At 30.4% G+C, this 25055-nt stretch overlaps 2 protein-coding genes across 2 annotated transcripts; both read right to left on the bottom strand.

Annotated features, from left to right (window-relative positions):
• Window positions 1-3730: 3730 nt before the first annotated feature.
• On the bottom strand, window positions 3731-6467 carry LOC131639348 (embryo-specific protein ATS3B-like). Its single transcript, XM_058909855.1, has 3 exons — window positions 6303-6467; window positions 6056-6178; window positions 3731-4168 (listed from the first exon to the last, which is right to left on the bottom strand). Exons 1-3 carry the CDS (start codon window positions 6426-6428, stop codon window positions 3917-3919), a joined length of 501 nt encoding a protein of 166 aa, XP_058765838.1. The 5' UTR covers window positions 6429-6467; the 3' UTR covers window positions 3731-3916.
• Window positions 6468-21058: 14591 nt separating this feature from the next.
• LOC131639345 (embryo-specific protein ATS3B-like) lies at window positions 21059-22022 on the bottom strand. The gene is made up of 3 exons (XM_058909852.1): window positions 21840-22022; window positions 21578-21730; window positions 21059-21461 (listed from the first exon to the last, which is right to left on the bottom strand). The coding sequence occupies exons 1-3, from the start codon at window positions 21966-21968 to the stop codon at window positions 21207-21209; spliced, it is 537 nt and encodes a 178-aa protein (XP_058765835.1). The 5' UTR covers window positions 21969-22022; the 3' UTR covers window positions 21059-21206.
• Between the last annotated feature and the right edge of the window lie 3033 nt (window positions 22023-25055).

Genomic DNA, 25055 nt, shown 5'->3' with positions numbered 1-25055 from the left:
ATGATGATAAGTACCTTCCTTATGATGAATGAGATAATGATGTATGTGATGATATGCATGATTAATAAAGATGTTGTATGCTACATGCGATTAATTGTGCGTATTTGACGTGTATGAGTCGACGATGATGCCATGCGTTGACTTAACAATATATATGAAATTGAATATAACGTATTATGATGATTACTTGAATTAAGGAATGTGATGAATGTGTTGACGTTGTTGGCAATATGATGAATCGTTGATGTTTGTTATAATATAATGAATTGTTATTGTTGTAACATGATGAATCGTTGTTATTATGGTAACATGTTGATGTTCGTTGTTGTTGTGTAATATAATGAATTGTTGTTGTTGTAACATGATGAATCGTTGTTATTATGGTAACATGTTGATGTTTGTTGTTGTTGTGCAATATAATGAATTGTTGTTGTAACATGATGAATTGTTGTTGTTGTCGTAACATATTGATGTTTGTTGTTGTTGTGCAATATGTTGAATTGTTATTGTTACTATAACATGATGAACTTGTCGTTGTTGTTGTAGACCCTATGGTCACTATTAATAAGTTGTATTATGTTGATAAGAATGAAGTTGAATAGATGTTGTATGTCGATATGATGTGATGATGTGATTGAGATGTGGTAAATTACTATGATACGGTTATTGCCATAGAACCTTGGCATTGAGTTGATGTTGTTTAGTTGATGTGGTTATGTTGTTTAAGTTGATTATGTCGTTCAAGTTGATTATGTCGTTTAAGTTGATTAAGTGGTTTAAGTTGTGTTTGTGGATGTGCATCATTTGAGTCGCATCCATTGCATTGTTTGAGACGGCCCTTGTGGCAAATGTTTGAGACGGCCCAATGGCAAACTGTTTGAGATGGGAGTTTTACTCTAATGGTACCACATGCATATGCATAAGTTTGAGTCACATTCGAGTCACATTTGAATAGCATTTGAATTGTGTTTGGATTATTGAGATGACGAGGTGTTTGTTGTGACGTGATAATGATATGTTTGTTGTGACGTATTTGATATCATACTTGTATATTTGAATATGTGATTAATGATATCGTTGCCGTTTTGAAAGTTGTATTATTTTGATGAGTTGTTTTACGGTGAAACTTGTTGTAAGATGCTATGTGATGCGAAGTGGTGAAATTATGTATGATCTATATCTCCTATATTATTTATCATGCATTCCTTTATATTGTAAGATATCTCACCCCTTTGCTGATATTTCCCCTACCATGGGAAATGGGCAGGTACTCAAGATTAGTCGTGGATGTCCGAGGTTATCTATGTGAAGTCTTTATGTTGCTTTATGGTAAGTCGAGTTGGTGTCCATTGCTCTGATACGTAGCACTCGGGGGGATTAGTCGTTATTATATGATTATTGTATTCCATGATGACATTTGTGTTAAGTTGAATTGAAAGGTGTTTATAAGTATAAGTTGTAAGTGGTGAATAAAGCTTTGTTCCGAATGCTATGTATCTTTATTAAATGCAATATAAGTATGTTTGTTTGGTTAAGTCGAATTGTGACATCCCATCGTTTGATGAAGATTTTAAATGCACTCTGATTTTCGCTTATAATTACGGGGTAGATTTGGGGTGTTACAGTGGATTGTAGCATCCTCAAACATAAATTGTAACTTCTATGAGTGGTATAAATTCCCTATACTGTGTGCATGATACTACTGTAATGTTTTGTAACTAAGTTTCTTTTTCTTTTCTTGTAATTGGATTGGTGTACCCCTAGTACATCTATTCTTAATTCAAGAAGTGCTTATGAAAAAAAAATTCTTAAAAACTACTCCCTGCGTCTCAAAATAAGTGTCATAGTTGACACTTTCTCACATATTAAGAAAATGTAATAAATGAAAGAGAGAGAATGACAATTTTACCAAATTATCCTTATTTGTTATTGGTGTATTCTTATCATCATTAATGTAATGTGAGAGAAATAGTAAATGAAGAGTATTAATTATAGGGTACAATTGGAAGATAAAAACTAAAATTGTACTGGGAACTAAAAGGGACACTTATTTTGGGACAAATAATTTTTACAAATGTGACATTTATTTTGGAACAGAGGGGGTATATTTATACTTATGCAATACAACATTGCTATTCATAAGCCTTTAAAGGATCAAAACAACTTCTGGTGCTAGAAAACTGAAAGTGTAAAAAGCAAATGGTATGAATGTGTGTTGATTATCAGAAGACGCTTACTCATATTTGATCACTTTACTTAATATAGCTTTGAGAGTTATCTGTCTCACAGTAAACCATTCAGTCCTTAGTCTCACCAATGAAGAATCACCAGTCAAGTTCACACAAGCATGTTTCCCACCTACCAGTCATACACCAGAACATGTGCTGGCCTAAGTATATAATATTTGAATTTCAAATATAAGAGGTTTCAAAATGTTAATTGACAAATCTAAGTTTGATATTGAAATTTTTCTTATATAACAACGATTTGAAGAATTTTAAATTTTTAAAGGTGTCTTGGGATGAGTTAATTTAATGAAGGATTCATAAATATTTTGCCCTTTGTCATATAGACGAGTTTAGAAAACTCCCATGTAAAAAAATTAATTTCCATCATGAACATTTCAAGATTCCTTTGATTTGGTCTAGTTATTTGGACTTTTTTTTTTAAAAAATTCTTCGTTGGCTTTTATCTTTTTATTTTTACCTAGTATGCTTTTAAATCTTAAAACATGAAAAAACAGATGAAAAAATGGCCATATCAAGATTCAAACCAAGGACCTTGCACTTTTCAAGTCCAAACATCTTACATTAACAACCGCTAAATTCTTTTGTTAAAATCTGCCATCATAAATACTTATTAAATAATTTCATCATCTTCATCTTCATCACTTCATCTTCATCACTTTATCATCTTCAACTTCGTTACTTCATTATGGTAACCACCATCACGTACACCATATCCACCTTTACCATGATAACCACCGCCACATTTAAGATTTCATACTACTCTGAGAACATGGAAGTATGAGGATTCAAAACCAACTGATATGTTAGAAGAAGACACTTCAGAAGCTGAAACAGAATAACCTATTAATGTCACAAAAATGGTTGATTTATCAAATTCTGATCCGCAGAAGGGGAAGTCTTCTGTCACTTCACTTACAACTGTAGAGATATCATCTGACGTGCCGCAATTTGGAAAATAAAGAATTTTGTTCATGAAAAACCACCTCCCCCATTACCTCAAAAGGATAAGAAAAATCATGGAAGATTAGTTGTTTGTGAAGTTCATGTTCATGAAGGATGAAAAACTTTATGAGAAAGGTGTCTTAAGAAGGTTCTTATTATTTTCCAATGAAAATATGACAAGTGTATAATCTCCTATTACACATATGCAAATTTTTCATATTTTCACTCACTAAATAATATTTAAGTATATTTGTCATATTTTCATTGAAAAATAATAAGAACCACACATAAAGAATTGTACATAAATGTTGTCCTTTATTTTATAAGTAAATGTATTTCTTCAATCACAATCATGTTTTTATATAAGTGAGGATATGACTTTATCATGTGGTGTGACTCAAGCCTACAAATCAAAAAAGTAGTGGATTTATGATCTTCAAGTCCGTAAAAAAAGTAGTGGATTTATGATCTTCAAGTCCATTTAGATGATAGCCACATTCGACCATAAGTTGATTTTGCATCAGTCGATTCTATGCTGGTAAATTATTATTGAATTAAAGCATAAAATAAACTAGAATTTGTTACATCAAAAATATTATATTTCTAACCTATTGAATTTCATGTCTAATAGTAGTGTAAGAGACTAATGTAACTTGATCATTCACCTTTTATAAAGAAAAATGTTTATTTCAAGAAATTAAAGACAAGTATTTAAGGATGTAACATTAAATTGTATGTTGGCAATAATCAAAGCCATATCGCTGATCATCAGGAATGAAATAATTGTAGTTGAATCGGATAGGAGGATAGTCATAGTGGTATGCGGTGATAGTCTCCGGGATCCAACCATTCGATCCGGCTCTAGCTACGTACAATTTGCAAATTTTTCCAATACAATTTCCTAATACCTCAAAATTAAGCGTCTTGCACCGCTCAAACGTGTGAATATCTGGACTATCCACATTTAACATTGTAATCTGCAATAATATAAAATATGTATAATATAAAATCAATACATTTCTTGAATCAAAATATAAGGAAAAAAAAGGAATCAAAATATAAGAAAAAAAGTAAAATAATGACATTAAGTTCATATTAATTATAAGTTATTTTGGAATCTGCTTGACTGACCATTTATAATTCGAATCGTTCCACTATCAACATCTCTGTGTTTTCAAAAAAATAAAATATATATATATATATATATATATATATATATATATATATATATATATATATATATATATATAACTTAAATTTTTATCTAATTTAAAAAATATTTATAAATATTTATTTAAATATGTAAACTTCGTAAAGCAGATACATTTAGGGTGTGATTAGTGGTGAAGAGATAATAAAAAGACGAAAATAACAAAGAAAGGGTGTAAGAAGAGAGAAAAGTGTGAGAAAAAAAAGAAGATTTGAGTTATTGTAAGATATACGAGAAAACAAAGAGAAAAAAATAGGAAATAAATGTTATGTATTTTTAAAAGTATAAAATTGTTTCTTAAAAACATTGAATTAACATAGGATTGTGGCATAATTATAAAATTAATAACAAAATAACACTTCTCAAATCTTTGTAAGAATGTGAAAAGTGTTTGTTCTCACTCTTCTTTTTCTTATCTTTTCGTTATCTCTATTCTAAGCCAACCAATAGAAATTCTCTCTTTTCTGCTTACTTCTTTCTCTTCCAGCTGATTTTTCTTATACTAATAACATTTTTAACTAAAATTTTTAAAAATGTTAAAATTTATAAATTATAAATTTGCTTTGATTGAAAGAATATAACTCGATTTTATTTAATATTTAGGGTTAATAAAAAAATACACTAACATATATATAACCATATCTTATGAAATATATGATTGTGACAATATAATATATTAAAATGTCATATAAAAATACAATGAGAGAAGAATTGACTTGCCACCCTTTTCCTTTTACTTGACAACCATCCTTTATGGCACTTTTATCATAATACTCTTACATAACTTTTACTATTAAAAAATTATCATTATTTCCAAGATTTTCAAAAACTTTGGACTTTTATTGTATTTTTTTTTAAAGCTTTTACCGGATATTTACACAATAAGTGTTTTTCTATTAAATTTATGCATTTATATACGCAACTTTGAATTTATATTAGGTTTTTTTGCAAAAACTATATATTTTTATCTGTATTTTTAAAATGTCACATAAAATCCAATTTTTAGCATGCATTTTTATCGTTACTTTGAAAAATGTGGCATCATACATATGTTTGTATCTGTATTTTTGAAATTGACGATAAAAACCATATATGCATCCTGACAAATTTCAAAAACGCCCATAAAACAACCATATATGCATCCTGACAAATTTCAAAAACGCCCATAAAACACATGCGTAATACCACTTTTTTTTTTTTTAAATGCTTGTAAATACATGGTATTTTTAGTTTTTAAAATAAAGTATAGTTATTTTTTTTAGTTAAGTTTTATTTTCATTTTTTTAGATCATTTAATTTGTCACGTCTAAAATTTTTAAAATGTGGATAAAAATGCATATCAATTTTTTTAAAAGTTCATGCTTGATTTTTTGCACATGAGAGGGATAATTCCGACATGTTATTAGTGAAACAATTGAAAAGATATTATTAGTATTATGAAAATTAAAGCTTCGATAAAACTTAAAAGATGCCAGGATAATTCCGTATATACTAAGAATTTAAAAACAAAATAGGACATGTTGACCCATTAGTTCATAATAGATATATTAGACTAAATATTAAAAAATAAAATAATATGCGAAATAATAATTAGTCAAAATAAAGAAAAATAAAATTAAAAGATAAATAAATTAGATGACTTGAAAAAAAAAACCTCATTGCCAACAGCGTCTCCAAATAAAATACCAACAGTATCTTTTGAGTTTGCTGGAGAATTACAACTTGTCTTTATTGAGATCATGTAAGAGCAGGTTCTCACCTGTTTAGTCCTGTTAATCTAAAACATGGGTAAATTTAAAGTTTTATTTAAGATATAAATATATAGTTTAGAAAAGCTATTGAATATGTTTTTTCTAAATAATTGTTAATAATATTTTGTTAGAAATAGAAAATTTATTTACTTGTTCTTGGGTATGGTTAAACACAAAAGATTGATTCATTTGAGGTTGAAGTCGAGTGACAATTGTTGGCATTGCATGAGAGAAAACAATGATGGTGGAGAATATGACTAAGGTAAGATATTTCATGGTTTTGTTGGTTATTACTTGTTAACTCTTTTTGTGCTTTTTAAGGGAAGAAAAAAGAGAAATTTCTTAATTGTGTAGATACCTAAATTTATATTAATTATAACATTACAAAGGCCAGTATCAATATTTAATTACACTATATATTTTAAAAAAAAACTACACTATGTTGAACTGCAAAAAGACACTATTTTAAAAATTTTATTATATTATATTATGTGGGTTATATTTTCTAAAAACTTAATGGTTTCATTCACATATATATATATATATATATATATATATATATATATATATATATATATATATATATATATATATATATATATATATATATATATATTACACTCAAAGAGTTACACTCGCTCGTAATTTTATTTCAAATAAATATTTTTTAAAATCAACAGTTGGATTGAAACATAACATAATATAGATCATACATATAAAGTTTGAGATTAATCTATAATGATTTACTATTGAATTACATCAAAATTAATGTTATATGAAAGTTCATTTTAATGTTAATCTTTGGATATATTGATGGTATAGTAAATAATTATAGATTAATCTCAAACTTTATAGGTATCATTTATATGATATTATTTTTCAATCCAACGGATGAATTAAAAAAATATTTATTCGAAATAAAGTTACAAGCGAGTGTAACTCGTGGTGTAACTCTTCGGGATCAAGTTACACCCGAAAAGTTACACTACGAGTTAAACTCGCATGTAACTTCATTCGAATAAATATTTTTTTTAAATCATCAATTGGATTGAAACATAATATCGTATTGATCATACCTATAAAGTTTGTGATTAGTCTATAATGATTAACTATACCATCAAAATATCCAATGATTGACGTTAAAATGAACTTTCATATAACGTTAATTTTGATGCATGTAATTCAATTACATAGTAAATAATTATAGATTAATCTCAAACTTTATAGGTTTGATATATATGATAGTATGTTTCAATCCAATAGTTAATTTTAAACAATATATATATATATATATATATATATATATATATATATATATATATATATATATATATATATATATATATATATATATATATATATATATATATATATATATATGGTGGAACCAAAAGGTGTGCGAGAAATGTAGTTCTCCAGCTATTATCTCTATTGAAAGATAACTACTTAGTTGTTGTTGTTATTATTATTATTATCATTATTATTATTATTATTATTATTATTATTATTATTATTATTATTATTATTATTATTATTATTATTATTATTATTATTATTATTATTATTATTATTATTATTATTATTATTATTATTAAAAATGAATGCAGAGAAAACAAGTACCACCATAAACTCACGTATATAAAGTAGAAATTCTGAGTTTGAATAGACACACTACAAAAGTAATAAATAATAATATTAGTATTGCGATTAAACTAAAACTAATCGTTCATTCGTTTGTTTTTATTAAATTTTAGTTATATGGATATTAAGGGCGGGTGAAGGATCTCAAAAGTTATCTGTTAATAGAGTTAGATATGTGTAAGTTGTTAGCACATGTTCAATACTTGAAAGCAAATTTCGTTGTTTTTTTCATAATATATAAATGTAAAAAAGTTGTTGATATTTTTAATTCAATAATTTTTAATGCAAAAAAAATATATTCTCACTAAAAGACTCAATTTAATAAATTGAAGTGTTTATTTGGGAAATGTGCGTATTTAATTAGGTTTATAGTCATGATTTATTTTTTAATAGATAAATGATAATTAAAATTAAAAAATTTAACCAAAAAATATCAAAATACATGAGAGAAATCATGTGTTTATATCCAAGGGACCAAACCCGTTTGTCCACCCTTAGATTGTTCATTTGTAGGTTAGTGTCACTCTCTTGAGGAAGGAGGAAGAGTAAAACACCAAGGTGTGTGCACGAAACGCTAGGGTTGTGGATATTCTCTTTTGAAATTTGAGGTGTTACGATTACGAGGTCGTCTAAACTAACTAGTCAGATGTGGTTTTTGCTTTTTGCATACACTTCTTTGGATAACATTTAATATGAAAAAGAAACATTTTGATCCATCATGGACTAGTATCCTTTTTAGCCATTAATATATTATTATTATTATTATTATTATTATTATTATTATTATTATTATTATTATTTAATTTTGAAGACCGAAATTCTTTTTAAACTGGAGAATATATTAAACAAAACAAAAAGAAGGAAAACAAGATACACAAGGGGATCAAACCAAGACCCCTTAATAACAAAGTCTAAACCTAAGAGTATCTTCCTTGAAAGAAAATTCAATGTTCGTCAGAAAATCAGCACAAAAATTAGTCTCCCTATAGACGTGAGATATTATGAAATCAATGGTACGGGATTGATGACAGGTAACTTGTTTTTAGATTATATTTTTAAAATATTTAATGTTTTTATCTTAAATAATTTAATTTTAATTAATCATTATTAATACTTTCCTATTTAATATATGTATTTTAAATATTATATTTATTTTTAAAAATTATACATTTTTGTGTTCATCTTCATCAATGAATTCATCAATGGTTTCATCTTTAAAATCTAGATTTGGAAAAACACAATAAAAATTTTTCAGATTTTGAAAATCAATTTATTTCAATATTCATTCATTTTCATCTTATTTTCTTCTTATAACCCATATTTAAAAATTCCCATCAAGTAAAAATATTCATATTTGAAAAGCACCCACGATAATAGTTGTAAAATCTGTGCAACAATAAGAAAAAACTCAGATTTAAAAAAGTTCATTCTTCCAATATGTTAAAAATCCAGACTAAGAAGCAAATATATATTTTAACTCATTTGATTTAATGGCTATACTCAATACCACTCAAAATGATAAAATAACATACTCAATATATATATATATATATATATATATATATATATATATATATATATATATATATATATATATATATATATATATATATATATATATATATGGGAAAAAATGTAATAATTATTCAATTGTAGCATACTACTATTATTTGACTATTGATTCAGATATTTTTGTAAATTATAAATAAACAAAAATAATATTTGTATATAGAAAAAAAATCAATTATTGATCTATATACAAATATTATTTTTGTTTATTTATAATTTACAAAAATATCTGAATCAATAGTCAAATAATAGTAGTATGCTACAATTGAATAATTATTACATTTTTTCCCATATATATATATATATATATATATATATATATATATATATATATATATATATATATATATATATATATATATATATATATATATATATATATATATATATATATATATATATATATATATATATATATATATATATATATATATACTATTGGATTGAAACATACTATCATATATATCAAACCTATAAAGTTTGAGATTAATCTATAATTATTTACTATGTAATTGAATTACATGCATCAAAATTAACGTTATATGAAAGTTCATTTTAACGTCAATCATTGGATATTTTGATGGTATAGTTAATCATTATAGACTAATCACAAACTTTATAGGTATGATCAATACGATATTATGTTTCAATCCAATTGATGATTTAAAAAAAATATTTATTCGAATGAAGTTACATGCGAGTTTAACTCGTGGTGTAACTTTTCGGGTGTAACTTGATCCCGAAGAGTTACACCACGAGTTACACTCGCTTGTAACTTTATGTAAACAATTCTAAACATAAATAATATTTGTATATGGGAAAAATCTATTAATGATTTAATGTTTTTATATATAAAAAGTGGTATTTATGATCCAAAAAAATTTATTCAGAAAATGTATACGGAAAAAAAACAATTATTGATCTAAATATTTTATATATGAAAATGATATTTATGATAAATTTTTATTCAAAAAACGTATACGGGAAAAAAACTATTATTGATCTAAATATTTTTATATACGAAAATTTGCAATTGATTTAGATATTAATACCTAAACATAAATAATATTGGAAAATTCTTTGGCCACCTCCCAACCTTCTAGGTCACCTCTAGTGAAAAATCCAAACTACCCCTGACTTCGGAAAGGCATTTCTGAAATGCAAGAAAAAGGTGTTTTCGGAGATGCATCTCCGAAAGCGCCTTTTTTTTTGAAAAAATTATCTTATTTCGGAAGTTCATTTTTGAAAACAGCATTTCGGAAGTTCATTTCCGAAATACTGCGCGTTTTGCAGATTAAGCAAAACAGTCCCCCTCCCCCATTCATTTACCCTAATCTTCTTCCAAACTCATCCTCTTTCAAAATTTCTGCAACAAGCAAGTGTGAAGTCAAAGAGATTGCCAAAGTCTTCTTCCAATCTCAACCTAAATAATCTCAAACACTAATTGGTAAGTTTATCATTTTTTTTTCAATTTTTAGATCCATTATTCATTACTCTATTAGGGTGTTTAGAAATTGAAAAAATCACATTAAGATAGGTTGGTACTGATATTAGGTTGCTTAGTAGGCATAAAAGTAGTTTTGATTTAGGATTTTGGGGTCTGCCATTGGAGGTTGCAGAGAACTTCTTCGCAGGGGTGTTTCGGAAGTTCATTTCCGAAAACACCTCCATTCCCAGTTTCGGAAATGAACTTCCGAATTGTATCAGAAGTGGAATTTTTTTTAGTTTTTTCTGTTGTCTCGCATATTAATCGATTTCAATTGTTTACAGGAACATGTCAGGCAACCAACCAGCACGCATCAGACAGGGTAGAGAGACCCAGACTGCGTCGGCTAGACGCGAGCGGGCAGCGGCGCAGCTGGCGTCGACACAGGGACGGGGGCAGGGCCGGGGACGACGTGTGCGAGTTCCCGTGGAGATGGGCGAGGGTACCTCTACATCTGGATCTAGGAGTCGGCTGGCCCGGGTATCTTCTTCCCGCCAGCGAGAGGAGGAGGAGGTGGCAGTGCCATACCACGAGGCGGAGGGGGTACCGGATGTTGACCCTCTACTCGGGGAGGAGGATGAGCAGGAGGACAACTACCCGGGAGGACCCATTGACACTTCCGTGCTGATTACCTACCACGATCACGTCGCTCGGCGTATCTGGGAGGGAGAGGTATTTTTTATAATTTGCCCGACTACATTATTTAACCGTTTATAATTTAGACGTTTATTCGATATTTTCTTAACGGTCTATTTAACATACGCTTTTATTTGTTTTTTTTGTAACAGGAGAGAGAGCCGTTGAAAATGGTGAACCACGCCCGGAAGATTTTCAGTCTGTTTAAACCGACTACTGAGTGGTTTAATGACTCGGTGAGAGCTTCAGGGCTTAGTGGGCTCTGCATGACGGGGTACACCACCATCAGCCATGGCATGCAGGGGGCCTTTGTGGAGCGCTGGCACAAGGAGACGTCTTCTTTCCACTTGCCGGTTGGGGAGATGACGATCACCTTGCATGACGTGCAGTGTCTTCTCCACCTGCCGATCAGGGGTCCGCTGTTGACCCACTCTCGGATCCAGAGGGTCGAAGCCAGTCAGTGGATGGCGCTCTATTTGGGCATGGAGCCCGAAGCTGCTGACTACGAGTGCATCACGACATATGGGCCTCATATCCGGTTCACCACACTGAGCCGCTATTTCGAGCACCACCTGGACGCGGCGGCCGATGCCAAGGATGCGAGTGACGACCTATTTACACATTATCACCGTGGCTGCGCTCTCCGGTGCTGGTACATGCATGTGGTAGGCGCTGCGATCTTTGTGAACAAGAGTGCGAGGTACGTCGACTTGACCTACCTCCGCTACTTCATGGACCTGACTACAGTTCACCAGTGGAACTGGGGGGCAGCTACTCTGGCATACCTATACCAGAAGCTGAATGAGGCCTCCAACTGGAGGACGAGGCAGTTGGTCGGATCCTGCACACTACTTACGGTACGTTTCATTTTAATTGTTTTGTATTTATTTATGTTTTGTATTTATTTTTAATATATTATCGTGTTTGTGTTTCAGAGCTGGATCATCTCCTACTTCTGCCATGCCCAGGGCCGCCAGATACGTTCTTCAGAGGGGGAACAATGCGGTGGGACCATACCGTGGGTACTTGGACCGCACGATGCACGATGACGTCACCTGGAGGCCGTTCATCGACTACACTCGGATTGTCCCCTTTGACGGCATATCTCTATATTCTGGCTGGTTGGCATGCGGGACCGGCATCATGGTCCGGTATCTCCCTGAGCGGTGCATGCGGCAGTTAGGATTTGTGCAGATGATACCCAGGTCACCCTTTGAGGCTGCTCCCGACACAGTGACCCGAGTGCAACTCACTGCCATATTTGAGGATTGGGAGCGTCATGTGGTACCGGAGGAGTACCGTCGCACTCGGGTCACCCAGGACTGGCATAATGTGGAGGGATACGTCACATGGTTCTACCGGGTGTCACATCCTCTGCTGAGACCCGGCGTTCCCAGCGCTCCTAGGCCAGCACACGAGGAGATCCTGGAGAACCAGCAGGCCGAGGATGACCACGCCATTGATCTCCTGCCGATCTGCCAGCGGATAGAGATGCTTGGGCGGGACGCGTTGGATCGAGGTGTTGTTCATCAGGGCGGTCCAGAGGCAGTCGCCGTGATGGAGATGATCGTCACTGATGCGGGCCGTGCGGCGGCATACAGGCGGCAGAGGAGGTCCCAGGGAGAGAGGGTTAGACATACCCAGTAGTGGTCGGGTTTATTTCTTTTTGTTTTCAGATTGTATCTTTAGCACACTATTATTATTTGGATTTGGATCGGTTTGTATATATTACTATTTTTATCATATTAGTAGAATTCTGTTTATATGCGCTTATTTTATTTCCCGGCTTCCTTTAATTAAAAATACGAGACTATTTCCAAAAACATAAAAAAAAAACACAGTTTCTGCATAATTCGGAAGTTCATTTCCGAAACCCCCCAAAATCTGAAAAAATGTGTTTTCGGAAGTGCATCTCCGAAAACACCCCCCATGAGGGATTTTCGGAGATGCACTTCCGAAGTCTGAAAATATTTTTTAAAAAAAAGTACTTCGGAAATGAACTTCGGAAGCAGGGGTAATTTGGGGTTTTCGCCTGGGGTGACCCCCATAGGAAAGTGGGTAAAGAAATTTTCATAATATTTGTATATAAAAAAAATCTATTAATGATCTAAACATTTTTATATGTGATAAAGAAACTCAATATACCAAGGAACAGAGTTCAAATTCGAGGAAGCTGGATCAATGACAATGACAATGAATCAGCTGGATCTTCAAGGAAGCTTATGATACAGTTGTTCTATACCCGTACCAGAGTCAAGCTTCAGATATAGTAGGTTTTTGAAAGATTGAAATGTATCAATAAAGAAACTCAATATACCAAGGAACAGAGTTCAAATTCGAGTTTAAACAATTAAGTTAGAATATGTATACCTCAGCTACTAATAAGGTCTCATCATGCTGGAACAGAAATTGTATATGGTTATAGTTGAGGCATTCCATCACCAATGTTACTCACAACAGTTAAAATCATTATCCGCAGTTTTGCTAAAGATAGACGTAATGACAAGTACATGAATGGATAAAATGTCCCAAAGATCTTCCTACAAACAGCACAAACTAATGTTGATTTATATTGGCCCTGCATAAAATGATACATGTGATCCATAAGGTAAAGAGAGTTACCATTACGAAGAATATGTAACCAAAATATTTCACATGAACATATGAAAGACAACAACGTTCATCTCAAATAAATTTAGAAAAAATGAAAAATCAATAGTGACAGGAAAGGAGCACATAATACTTATTCTAACTCATGAATTTAAAAAAATTGGCATGTTTTCTTATTATGCTAACTCCTAAAAATAATTGCTATCATAATTCCTATCCATTTTTAAATTCCATAAATTGTCAAGATTAAAAGAAATACCCTTGACCATAGGTTCAATTTCAGTTTCAATACTGCGGAATTTATCGGTTCAGTTTCAACACTGCGTAATTTATCAACTTTAATTTCAGGTTTTAAATTTATTTTCATTACTCCTATATGTCTCCTAAGATGAGAAAGTTTGATCTTGGATGTGAGAAGTATAAGAAAAAGAAAAGACTTGATCATAATTTGATGTTTTATTATGTTAGTTGCACGGATGAATGATTGTATTTGATGTTGTTGATGTTATTAACAATTTGATGATGTTCTTTTTTTTAAAAAAATTGTATTTTTTATTAGGAATCCACTTTTATTATTCGCCCTGGGTCTCTAAAAAGTCAGGACCGGCCCTGATAGTAAACATTCTAAATCTGAATCGAACGAAATCATGGAACTTGCAACCAAACACTGAAAATAATAGCTTAAACCCACAAAATAATTGTAGAGAAACGCATTTCTCCCTTACCTCCAATAAAGCTAGTTGTGACAAGAGATTTGGAGAAGAAGGGTTGAGCGACTGAAGGGTTAATGGCTTGTGAGAAGAAATTTGGAGCGATTCAGTTTAGGGAGGGAACTATTGAGCGAATGAAGGGTTCAGCCATCGGTTGAGTTCAGCGAGCGGTTGAGTTCATCCATTGATTGAGGGTTTCCGCAGCAACTGAAAGGTTGAGCGATTGAGTTCAGGGAAAGAGCGATTAGCGATTAAAGGGTTATCGTGTGAAGAGAAATTTTGGGATTGAGGGTTTGGGAAGAGAAATTTTGTGCAATAAAGAAATCTGGAGCATTGTATATTTCTTCTATTTATAAAATTTTATTGTGTACTTGTTTTTATATAAAGAAATTGAGGGCCTTTATTGAAAGTTTAGAGCCTTTTATTTCAAATCTTATACCGACGGTTGACATATAATTTTGATATCTAAATGCTATCCATACCAACGCTTTTTTTACAGTCACTATAAGTGTCCGATGGTATATGACAAATTTCTTATAGTTATTTGAAGTTTTTTCTTTAATCAAGTTGTATTGAAGAGGTTGTTGCTATTATTTACTTTTGATAAAGTATGCCTAATTTGTTATCGATATTTCCATGCATGAGTAGTCAATTAGGAGTTGGGGGCAATGAGGATTTTCTTGTTATAATCCGTAGATACATAGATAATTTGTAATGGAAACTTTAGGAAATTTTGTTAAAATATTTTTTATCTAAAATATATACAATTTCGTTGCGAAAGTAGGAATGAAATAAGTATCGTCTATATCCTGAAAGGGTGTAGTGCGATATCAGAATTAGCTATAAAAACACTGATTTGTTAGATTTGAGGTGACAAACGGGTCTTAACTATTTAACGGGGAAAATATTTTTTGGTTAATGATTTCTTTGAAAACGGACTATGAACAAATACACTGCGTCGACGAAAGTGGATAGAGTATTTGATAAGAGCAAGACAACAAGCCGACGAAAGTGGTTGTAGTCCATCCTCCCCATTTTTTTATGAAAATAGCTTTATTCTCATAACAAAATAACAAAAGTAGGGTCTCTGAGGATTAGAGAGTCCTAAATTCTATTTGTTTTACTTATTTTATTTTCAAACGCCAAAACCACATCTTAATTTTTATCGTTTTAACTTTTCATCAATAGGATAGAAGTTGGTATTCAAATAATTGGTCTCTGAAATTCCACAAACTATTTTATACTTGCTGCGTGTCACTGATAACACAGCTAATGGCTAAGTATCAAATTTTGCACGAGGACAATGGTAGTTCATGATGTTTTAGATAAAATGACAAATAATTTTACCAAAACTATTAAAATAATTTTAAAACAACAAATAAAAGTAAAAAGGAACAGAATAGGTGGTTATTAACATGGTTCTTCAATATTTCTTCAATATTTCTTGACCCTTTAATTATGACGGAAATGCAAATAATACTAGTATTTAAAGAAAGTAATTAACATCACAATAATTGTAGCCATAGCCAGCATCCTCAGGAATGTCAACATTGTAGTCATAGTCATATGCTATAACTGTCTCATGAATCCAACCATCTGTTTCATTCCTAAAGAGATACAATTTCCATATTTTGTTCGATCGTGCTTTTAGTTGCGGTCGCCGCGAAAGCGATCATGGACGCGGTCATGGATGCTGCTGTGATAGCGGTCGTGATAACGGATGTTGCGATTGCGATAGTTGTGGGTGTTGCGTTGCGTATTGAGAATGTTGCGGCGTGAAAACTGATTAAAATACACTAATGGTTAATGAATATAATTTAATAAAACTCTTATTTTAAATTCTTTTACTAAAAATTCTTTTAAAATTAAGTAGAATCAATTAAAAAAATGAAAAATATGTATATTTATGGTAAATTCTTTGTAGTAGAGAAAGGAACCTGAGATGTTGGAGTTGCATGTAATAACACAACAAGGATGATGAATGTGAGAATTAAGGCAAGAGTTTTCATGATTTTTGGCGACTAATTGCTACAAACTTTTTTGTGCTTCGAGAGAAGAAAATGAGAAACAATTAAATGGTTTTAGATATTGTTAGGTTCTATATATTATAGCATTAGAAATGTCATTAGAATATATAACTACACCATGAAATGGTAACAATAAATTTTATATAGTTTGTGAGTTAGACTGAAAATGGATTCATTGCTAGACTGTTCAATTTCGTATTTCGGTTTGATATAAAATGATCAGTTAAAATATGTCTTTGTACAGGCATGAAAAGTAATTAACGGAAATAGAAAAAAGATACAAATTGTATGGCTTCATGGAAGAAGCAAAGGTTGAGTGTGGTGGAATATATAATTCATTTGCACTACTAAAAGTTCAGCAAAAGAACTATTCTTCCTTTTGCTTTTGGTTCTGCTTGGAACTAGTTTATTTGTTCCCTTCTCGAGCTATCTATATATTGTTAATAAAGATCTTTCGAATCTTAGAAGGTGTCATTTAATAAAGGCTTAATGCATCTTTTTCATCCTTCAATTTAATGTAAAATTTTACTTTGATCCAATATTTAATAAACGTTAGTTTTTAGTCCCTCAAAAACTATTTCATTGGCTAATTTAATTTATTCCATTAACTTTTAACTTTAAATATATTAGGTGAGATAATATGATTGAGTGTCCACCATAGACTTTACTTTTTTTTAACTTTAACCTTTTGATCTTTTTAACGAATTTTATACCTTTAGATCTTGAGAGTCATAATGATAGGCTATCAACACCCAATATTTTTTTACCTATCTTTATCTTCTTCCCCTTTTCCATGTATGCGACAACATTATGAACGTAGATAATAACAACGATTATTCAACAGCAACTCAACAACCATTTAACACTGGCCATACGCCTACAACTTAGTTTTACCCATAAATAGAGGTAATACAACCAAATTCAACACCACCTGCAAATTCACATTTTTTCAAGAAGGTATACAACACACCGTATCAACCAAAATATATTACAACCGTCCACGTATTTATTCTGACAATTTCGACTGTTTTCGGTTAATTAATTATCGGTTAAAATTACTAATATTTCTACTCAGTATTAGAGTGTCTTATTAATTCTCTGTTAAATAAAACCATTCTGCTAAATTAACAAATTAATCTGCTACTTTCCTACTACTGAATTTTCTACACTATTAGCATGTATAAATATGTCTAAGGTCTCTGTTATTTTAACACCTGCTAATTATTATTTATAAGTCTGCTACTAAAATTATCTCTGCTAAATATCAACTCTATTATTTTCATTTCTATTATGCTAATTATACTAATACTCTATATTTTTCCCGCTACTAAATTAAGCCTACTGATAACTCTGTTATACCTATATTGAATCTGTAATATTTTTTGTTATTTGTTTTACTGTTAAATAAAACTTCTAATCAATTGACAGACACGGGAAGCAACAAACAAAACAAAATAATAAAACCATGTGCCCCTCGGCACATTAGTGTGTTGTGCCACTGAGCACACTCCCTCTCCATACATGGTGTCGGTCGGCACCTTTTCTTGACCCTCGACACACACCCTTTTCTTGATAGGCGGTAAAGCCACTCGATAAGCAACATTTCCAACTATGTTTAAAATGTGATTCGGACCAATAAAATGAGAGTGAGCTTCTTAGACTTCAATGTTCGCCCAACACCAATCACAAGAGTGAATCTAAAAAACATGATAAAAAACTTGAAATTCTAAATCCTTCCTTCGCTTGTCATGATAACTCTTTTGTCTACTTTGAGAAGTTTTCATCTTCTCTCGAATCAACTTCACTTTCTCAGTAGTTTCTCGAACAATCTCAGATCCAAGTACTACACTTTCTCCAGGCTCATGCCAACACAAAGGCGTCCTACATCTTCGACCATACAGCGCTTCAAAAGGCTGAAGACACGAGAAAAAAAGGATAAACGAATAACTTCATCTGAATACCGACTTTTACTGAAAGCGCATGAATAATGTCATATGAATACCGACTTTTACTAAAGGTACAGGAATCTTTCATCGAATCACCAACTTTTACTAAAGGTGCAGGAATAACGTCGTCTGAATATCGACTTTTACTGACGGTACATGAATCTTCATCTGATCACCAGCTTTTATTGAAGGTGCGGGAGTAACGTCATATGACTACCGAATTTTACTGATGATACAAGAATAACTTCATCTGAATACCGATTTTTATCGAAGGTACATGAATCTTCATCTGATCACCAGCTTTTACGGAAGGTGCAGGAATCTTCATCTGATCACTAGCTTTTACTGAAGGTGCAGGAATAACGTCATCTGAATACCGACTTTTACTGACGATACAGGAATAACTTCATCTGAATACCGACTTTTATTGACGGTACATGAATAACTTCATTTGAATACCGAATTTTACAGAAGGTACAAGAATCTTCATTTGATCACCAGCTTTTAGTGAAGGTGCAGGAATAATGTCATCTGAAAACCGACTTTTACTGAAGGTACATGAATCTTCATTTGATCACCAGCTTTTACTGAAGGTGCAGGAATAACGTCATCTGAATACCGACTTTTACTGACGGTACAGGAATCTTCATCTGATCACTAGCTTTTACTGAAGGTGCAGGAATAAAGTCATCTGAATACCGACTTTTACCGATGATACAGGAATAACTTCATCTGAATCTTGACTTTTACAGAAGGTACATGAATCTTCATCTGATCACCATCTTTTAATGAAGATGCAGGAATCTTCATTTGATCACCAACTTTTACTGAAGGTGCAAGACATGTTTTGAAGAGATAGTGATCTTAATCTTGTGGATATCTTGAGATTCCTCTAAATCGGGCTTAGTGGATTTCTAGGTCATCTAAGCCTTGGACTCAAATACACTAAGTCCCTAAATATCTGATAAGCGAATCAAAACTATAAGTAGACTATTTTACACATTAATCTCATACCTTTATATCACATTTATATCGAAATATTAAACTAAAATTTAAAGGCTAACAGTAAGCCACTTACAACCACTCACTTCTTTACCACAAACCATCAACTGTGGTTATATCTCTTTCTTAATTGTTGTTATATGTGTTATCCCTAATAATGATATACTCTCTAACATATGTATCAACAATTAGTTACTTAAGCTCATCATCCAATGAAGTAGTACTAAGTTTCCACCAAAGTACTAGGTTCTGGTGATTTTTTCAAGATCAAGGTATAAGTCCTTAATAATCCTAAAAGCCTTCAAGATCAAGGTATAACTCCTTAATAATGGGTTCAATATGTTTTTAGTACTTATAAATTACTAAATTTTGCTTTTGGTCCCTATAAAAAAGTGACATGATTTGGTTCCTACAGAATTATTATGTACGTAATTTTAGTCTCTGTTGTAAAATCAATGTGTATTTCTGAATGATTATTTTACAAATAAGTTTAAAACGTTAAAAAAGTTTCTTGAAAAAATAAACTCAAAATTTGATTTCAAAGTCGGAATTTTCATTACTTTTATTAATATCTTTTAAAATTTTAAAAATTCATATATAATTCTTCTCATTTTAAAAAATTCTAAAATTTGATAAATAAATATTTTACAATATTCTAAACATGCAAGAAATATCTTATTCAAAAATTTAAAAGTTAAAAAGTAATTAAACCAACTTTTAAAATATTAAAAAATAATAAAAAACTAAAATTGCATGCTTACAAATTTTATAGAGACCAAAATATATCATTTTTTTAACATAAATTTAAAATAAAATTAAAAATAGTTATAAAAAATATATATATTTAACCCATAATCTTAAAAGTCTTAAGTAAGACCACTTACCTTTATCCTTACTATCAGTTCACCACCGACGCACTTTAGTTTTTGACTTTTTGGTCTAAGACAAAAAAAAAACTTATTTGACAACGATTTTAGTTTTTTATCACTATATATATTGCAGTTTCTTTTTTAGTCCTTTCTTAATTTTGACAATGATTTTAGTTGGTTTTGGTAATGTTATTTTGTAAAAACCGTTGCCTAAAATTAGGAAAGGACTAAAATTAAAAATTTAACAAAAAAAAAAAAAACTATTATACATGCTGAAAATTAATTTGAGTTTTCTTCAGCAAAACAATTTCATTCGTATGAGTCCAATGGAGGCTTGGATAGATGCGTGCGTTTGATAGGATTTACAATATATTTTTTTTAATCGTGATCCAATTCTATATACATCAATATTAATGCAATAAACACTTTTTCTCATAGATTAATATAACTTGATGACTCATCTCATATCAATAAACACATTTATTTCATACTAGAAGCAACATTATTCAAACCTATCTTAATATTTTTGTTGTTAAAGAACATAGAGACACAAAGACACTATGATTTACCACAATAATTGTGGCCAACTCCAGGACCCTCAGAAAGGAAAAAGTTGTAGTTAAAAATGACAGGAGGGTAATGATAATCATAAGCTGTAACAGTCTCTGGCATCCAACCATCAGTTCCATTCCTAAATAGATACAGTTTGCATATTTCTCCCATGCATGGTTCTGGTGCTTTTACATCAAATGACATCGTCCTGCACCTCCTAAACGGCCCAGAATCAGGTCCATCTAGTCTTGGAACATATATCTGCAATCATATTAAACCAAAATACATTACATGAATTAGCACCAAAGTCAGAAGGGAAACACATATTAAACGACACACATTTTGAAACGGAGGGAGTAGTATAGAAAGAAAATAACCTCGGAGTCAATGGAGTCTCCAAATAAAAGACCAATATGATCTTTTGAATTTCTTGGAGAATCACAGCTTGTCTTTATGGTAATCAAGTAGCTGCAGTCTACATATCTACCTCTACCTCTACCTCTACCATTCATCAATCTAACCTCATTAATCTGAAACATGAATATATCATACATATAGTCTTATAAGAAATAATTAAATTTGAAATTATTTAAGATACACATTTATGATAAAATAAAAATGAGGATAAAATATATTTACTTGTTGTTCAGTATGGTTTAGCTTGGAAGATTGATTCAATTGAAGTTGAAGTTGAGTGACTAATGTTGGTGTTGCATGTGAGAAGGCAATGATGATGGAGAATGTGAGTATTAAGGTAAAAACTTTCATTTAGTTGGTTATTACTTGTAACTTTTTTTTTTTGTAGTACTTAACTTGATTTTGCAACAAGTAATTAAAGGCAATATTAAAAATTTAAAATGTTAAGAATATGACAACTAGTATATGACAAATTAAATATTAATTCAATTATGTCCTTTCACATGCCATGACAAACAATTAATTTGAAAATGAAAGTGTATGTCTTTTAAAACCTTAATGGCTTGATTCATAAAAAGAAAAAAGGTTATTAATCTTAATGGCTTTACTGAAGAACCAAAGGTTGTGTGAGGAATTTAATTCTCTAATTTTTTTTAATTTATTGAAAGATCACTTGCTAATTGATGATTCGGATAATTTATTACTCAAATCAAATAATTTAGAGTATATACGTACAGTACACAGATTTAATTGTGTTAAAAATCAATTTTTTTGTTTTGTTTTCATAATAGATATATATACTCTACTATTGGAGAAGTGTTAGAGATGAGTTAGTTTAAGTAGTTAAAATGTTAATTAATGTTGTTATAAAGTTAATTACTAGGGTTATGAAGTTAGTTAAAAGTGCGTAACTAACTTCTACATGACCCAATGTACTATAAGTATAGGATCATATCAAGATCGGCCTTAGACCACCAAAGCTAAATAACTTTTTAATTTATATTATATAACAATTAATAACACCTATTTAAAATATATAATAATAACAAACATATTTATCTTAAAAATCACAGGTATAGATAGTAAATTTTAATATTTAATTTTTTTTTTTATAATTGTGACATTGTTTTTCAATTTTATATATATATATATATATATATATATATATATATATATATATATATATATATATATATATATATATATATATATATATATATATATATATATATATATATATATATATATATATATATATATATATATATATATATATATATATATATAAAAGAAAGTTTACATGAGTTAATTTTATTATTAAATAAAATTGATTATAATAATTTTATATTTTATATATTTTTTTTTCAATAAGCAATTGATATAAGAAATTGCACTAGGAAATATTTAGATTATATGAGGCCAAACCCATTTTATAATATTTTTTATTTTATTATTGGAACTATTATCATTACTAACTTTTTTTATTATAATTATTATTATTATTATTACTAATCGTTTTTGTTAATTACTTTTATTATTATTATTATATTATTGTTATTATTACTATTATACTATTATTATTTTTATTACATTATTATTATTACTATTATTATTCTTATTTTTTTTACAGGTACCTGGCTAAAGAGGAGCAGTGCATGAATATGGATTTACCATGGTTAAGGCATAAAGCTTTTGCCTCTTCGAAAATTCCATTGGCATCCCATGGACCTCCAGCCACACCATATCAGATCAAATCTTGGTTTTTCTTTAATTATTTTTTTTAAATATTGGTTTATTGTTTTATTATTTAAATTTTCACTAAAACCTTAATTTTTTTCTTCTCAAACCATAAAATTCATGTTATTTTCATAAATCACTCTAAAATCTTTTTTGATAAAATTAATTTGTTTTTTAATTTAAATTAATAATTTAGAGTAATATTTATTTTTAGGTTTAAATAATTAATTTTTAAATTTAGGTTAATTCAACAATAACATTTTTAGGCTTAGGTTAATTTAATCAAATTAGGATTTTTAGGCTAATTAATAATTTAGGTTTAATACTTTAAATTAATCTTAGTCTTAAAAGGTTTTTTAGCCATTAGGTTTTTTCCTTTGGTGATGTTGTCCATGAATAAGGGTTGGTGTTCTGGTCCATTTTTTAGGCTAGCATTTTTAGGCTTATACTTTTCCCTCTAAATTTTTTAACTTTAATTTCAATGCGCATTCTCTTCTCACCTCATATTCTATGATTGTCGTATGTTTTTTCCTAGTCTTGGGGTAAAACTTGTTTATTTATTTAATTTTTGCCTTTATTTAAATTTTTGCCTTTATTTAATTTTTGTCTTTATTTAAATTTCTGCCTTTATTTAACTTTTTCCTTTATTTAAATTTCTGCCTTTATTTAATTTTTGCCTTTATTTAAATTTCTGCCTTTAACTTTAATTATTTATTTTTAAATGTCGCTTTTATTATTTATTTTAAATTCTAGAAAATGTGTATAGGCGTGCAAGGTTTTTTGTAATAGTTATTGGTTTTATTTTCTGTCTTTATTTTTCTGCCTACTGGTGTTTATTGTAATAGTGTAGGACTTTTAATTTCTGCCTTTAATTTTGTTTATATTAACTACGTGGTTAGTAATCTAGGGAGTGCAAGCCTGCTAATAAATTTAGTTTGCCTAAATTATAAGATAAATATAATTGAATTTAATCACCTGGATGTGCCACACACACATCTTTAGGGTAACCTCTCTTGTTGCCTTGTTGCCTGTTGCCTTGTTGCCTGCTTCCTTTAATTACGATCAAATAGTCAAGTCCCTCGATTCCGAGGATACCTAAGCAAAACAAATGTTTCCCTCAGTTCATTATCATCATCAATTGTGTCCCTCGAAGTTGCCTCGGTAAATGATGATTGTCCCATTGCTAAGGTATCATCGCCTGTTGCCTAAATGACTATTATATCCTTCCCTTAGACTACCTACCCTATATATGGTAGGGATAGTTTTATGACGAATGGTGCATTCCTCGATGACCCTCAAATCCAATGAAAGGACTATCTGTCCTCCTTATGGTATGGATAGCCCTTTCGAACGAAAAACTTAAAGAACAAGAAAGACAATCTTAGGGTAGGTACTCTTAACTGCTTGCTCACATTCAAACTTTCAAATTACTTTTCACACCTCCTTTTCAAAACAATTCAAAAGTCAGTTCTTCCACCGTATTACACACTCATTTGACTGCATTAGTACAGCAAAACCCCTTTCTTGTAGCTGCCCAACACTGAGAAGATTATTCTTCAAACCGGGAAAATAATAGACATCCCATACAAGGTTGTTTACTCCTTTTATTGACAATCGAACACTTCCTTTTCCGGAAACGTTCATGCTTGCATAATTCCCCAATCTAACCACCTTGTTGAACCCTTCTTCTAACTCCCAAAA

The sequence above is a fragment of the Vicia villosa genome, unplaced genomic scaffold, assembly GCF_029867415.1.
Source record: "Vicia villosa cultivar HV-30 ecotype Madison, WI unplaced genomic scaffold, Vvil1.0 ctg.002598F_1_1, whole genome shotgun sequence".
NCBI lineage: Eukaryota > Viridiplantae > Streptophyta > Magnoliopsida > Fabales > Fabaceae > Vicia > Vicia villosa.
Note: the sequence above shows the minus strand (reverse complement) of the source record. Positions and strands in the feature narration are given on the sequence as shown.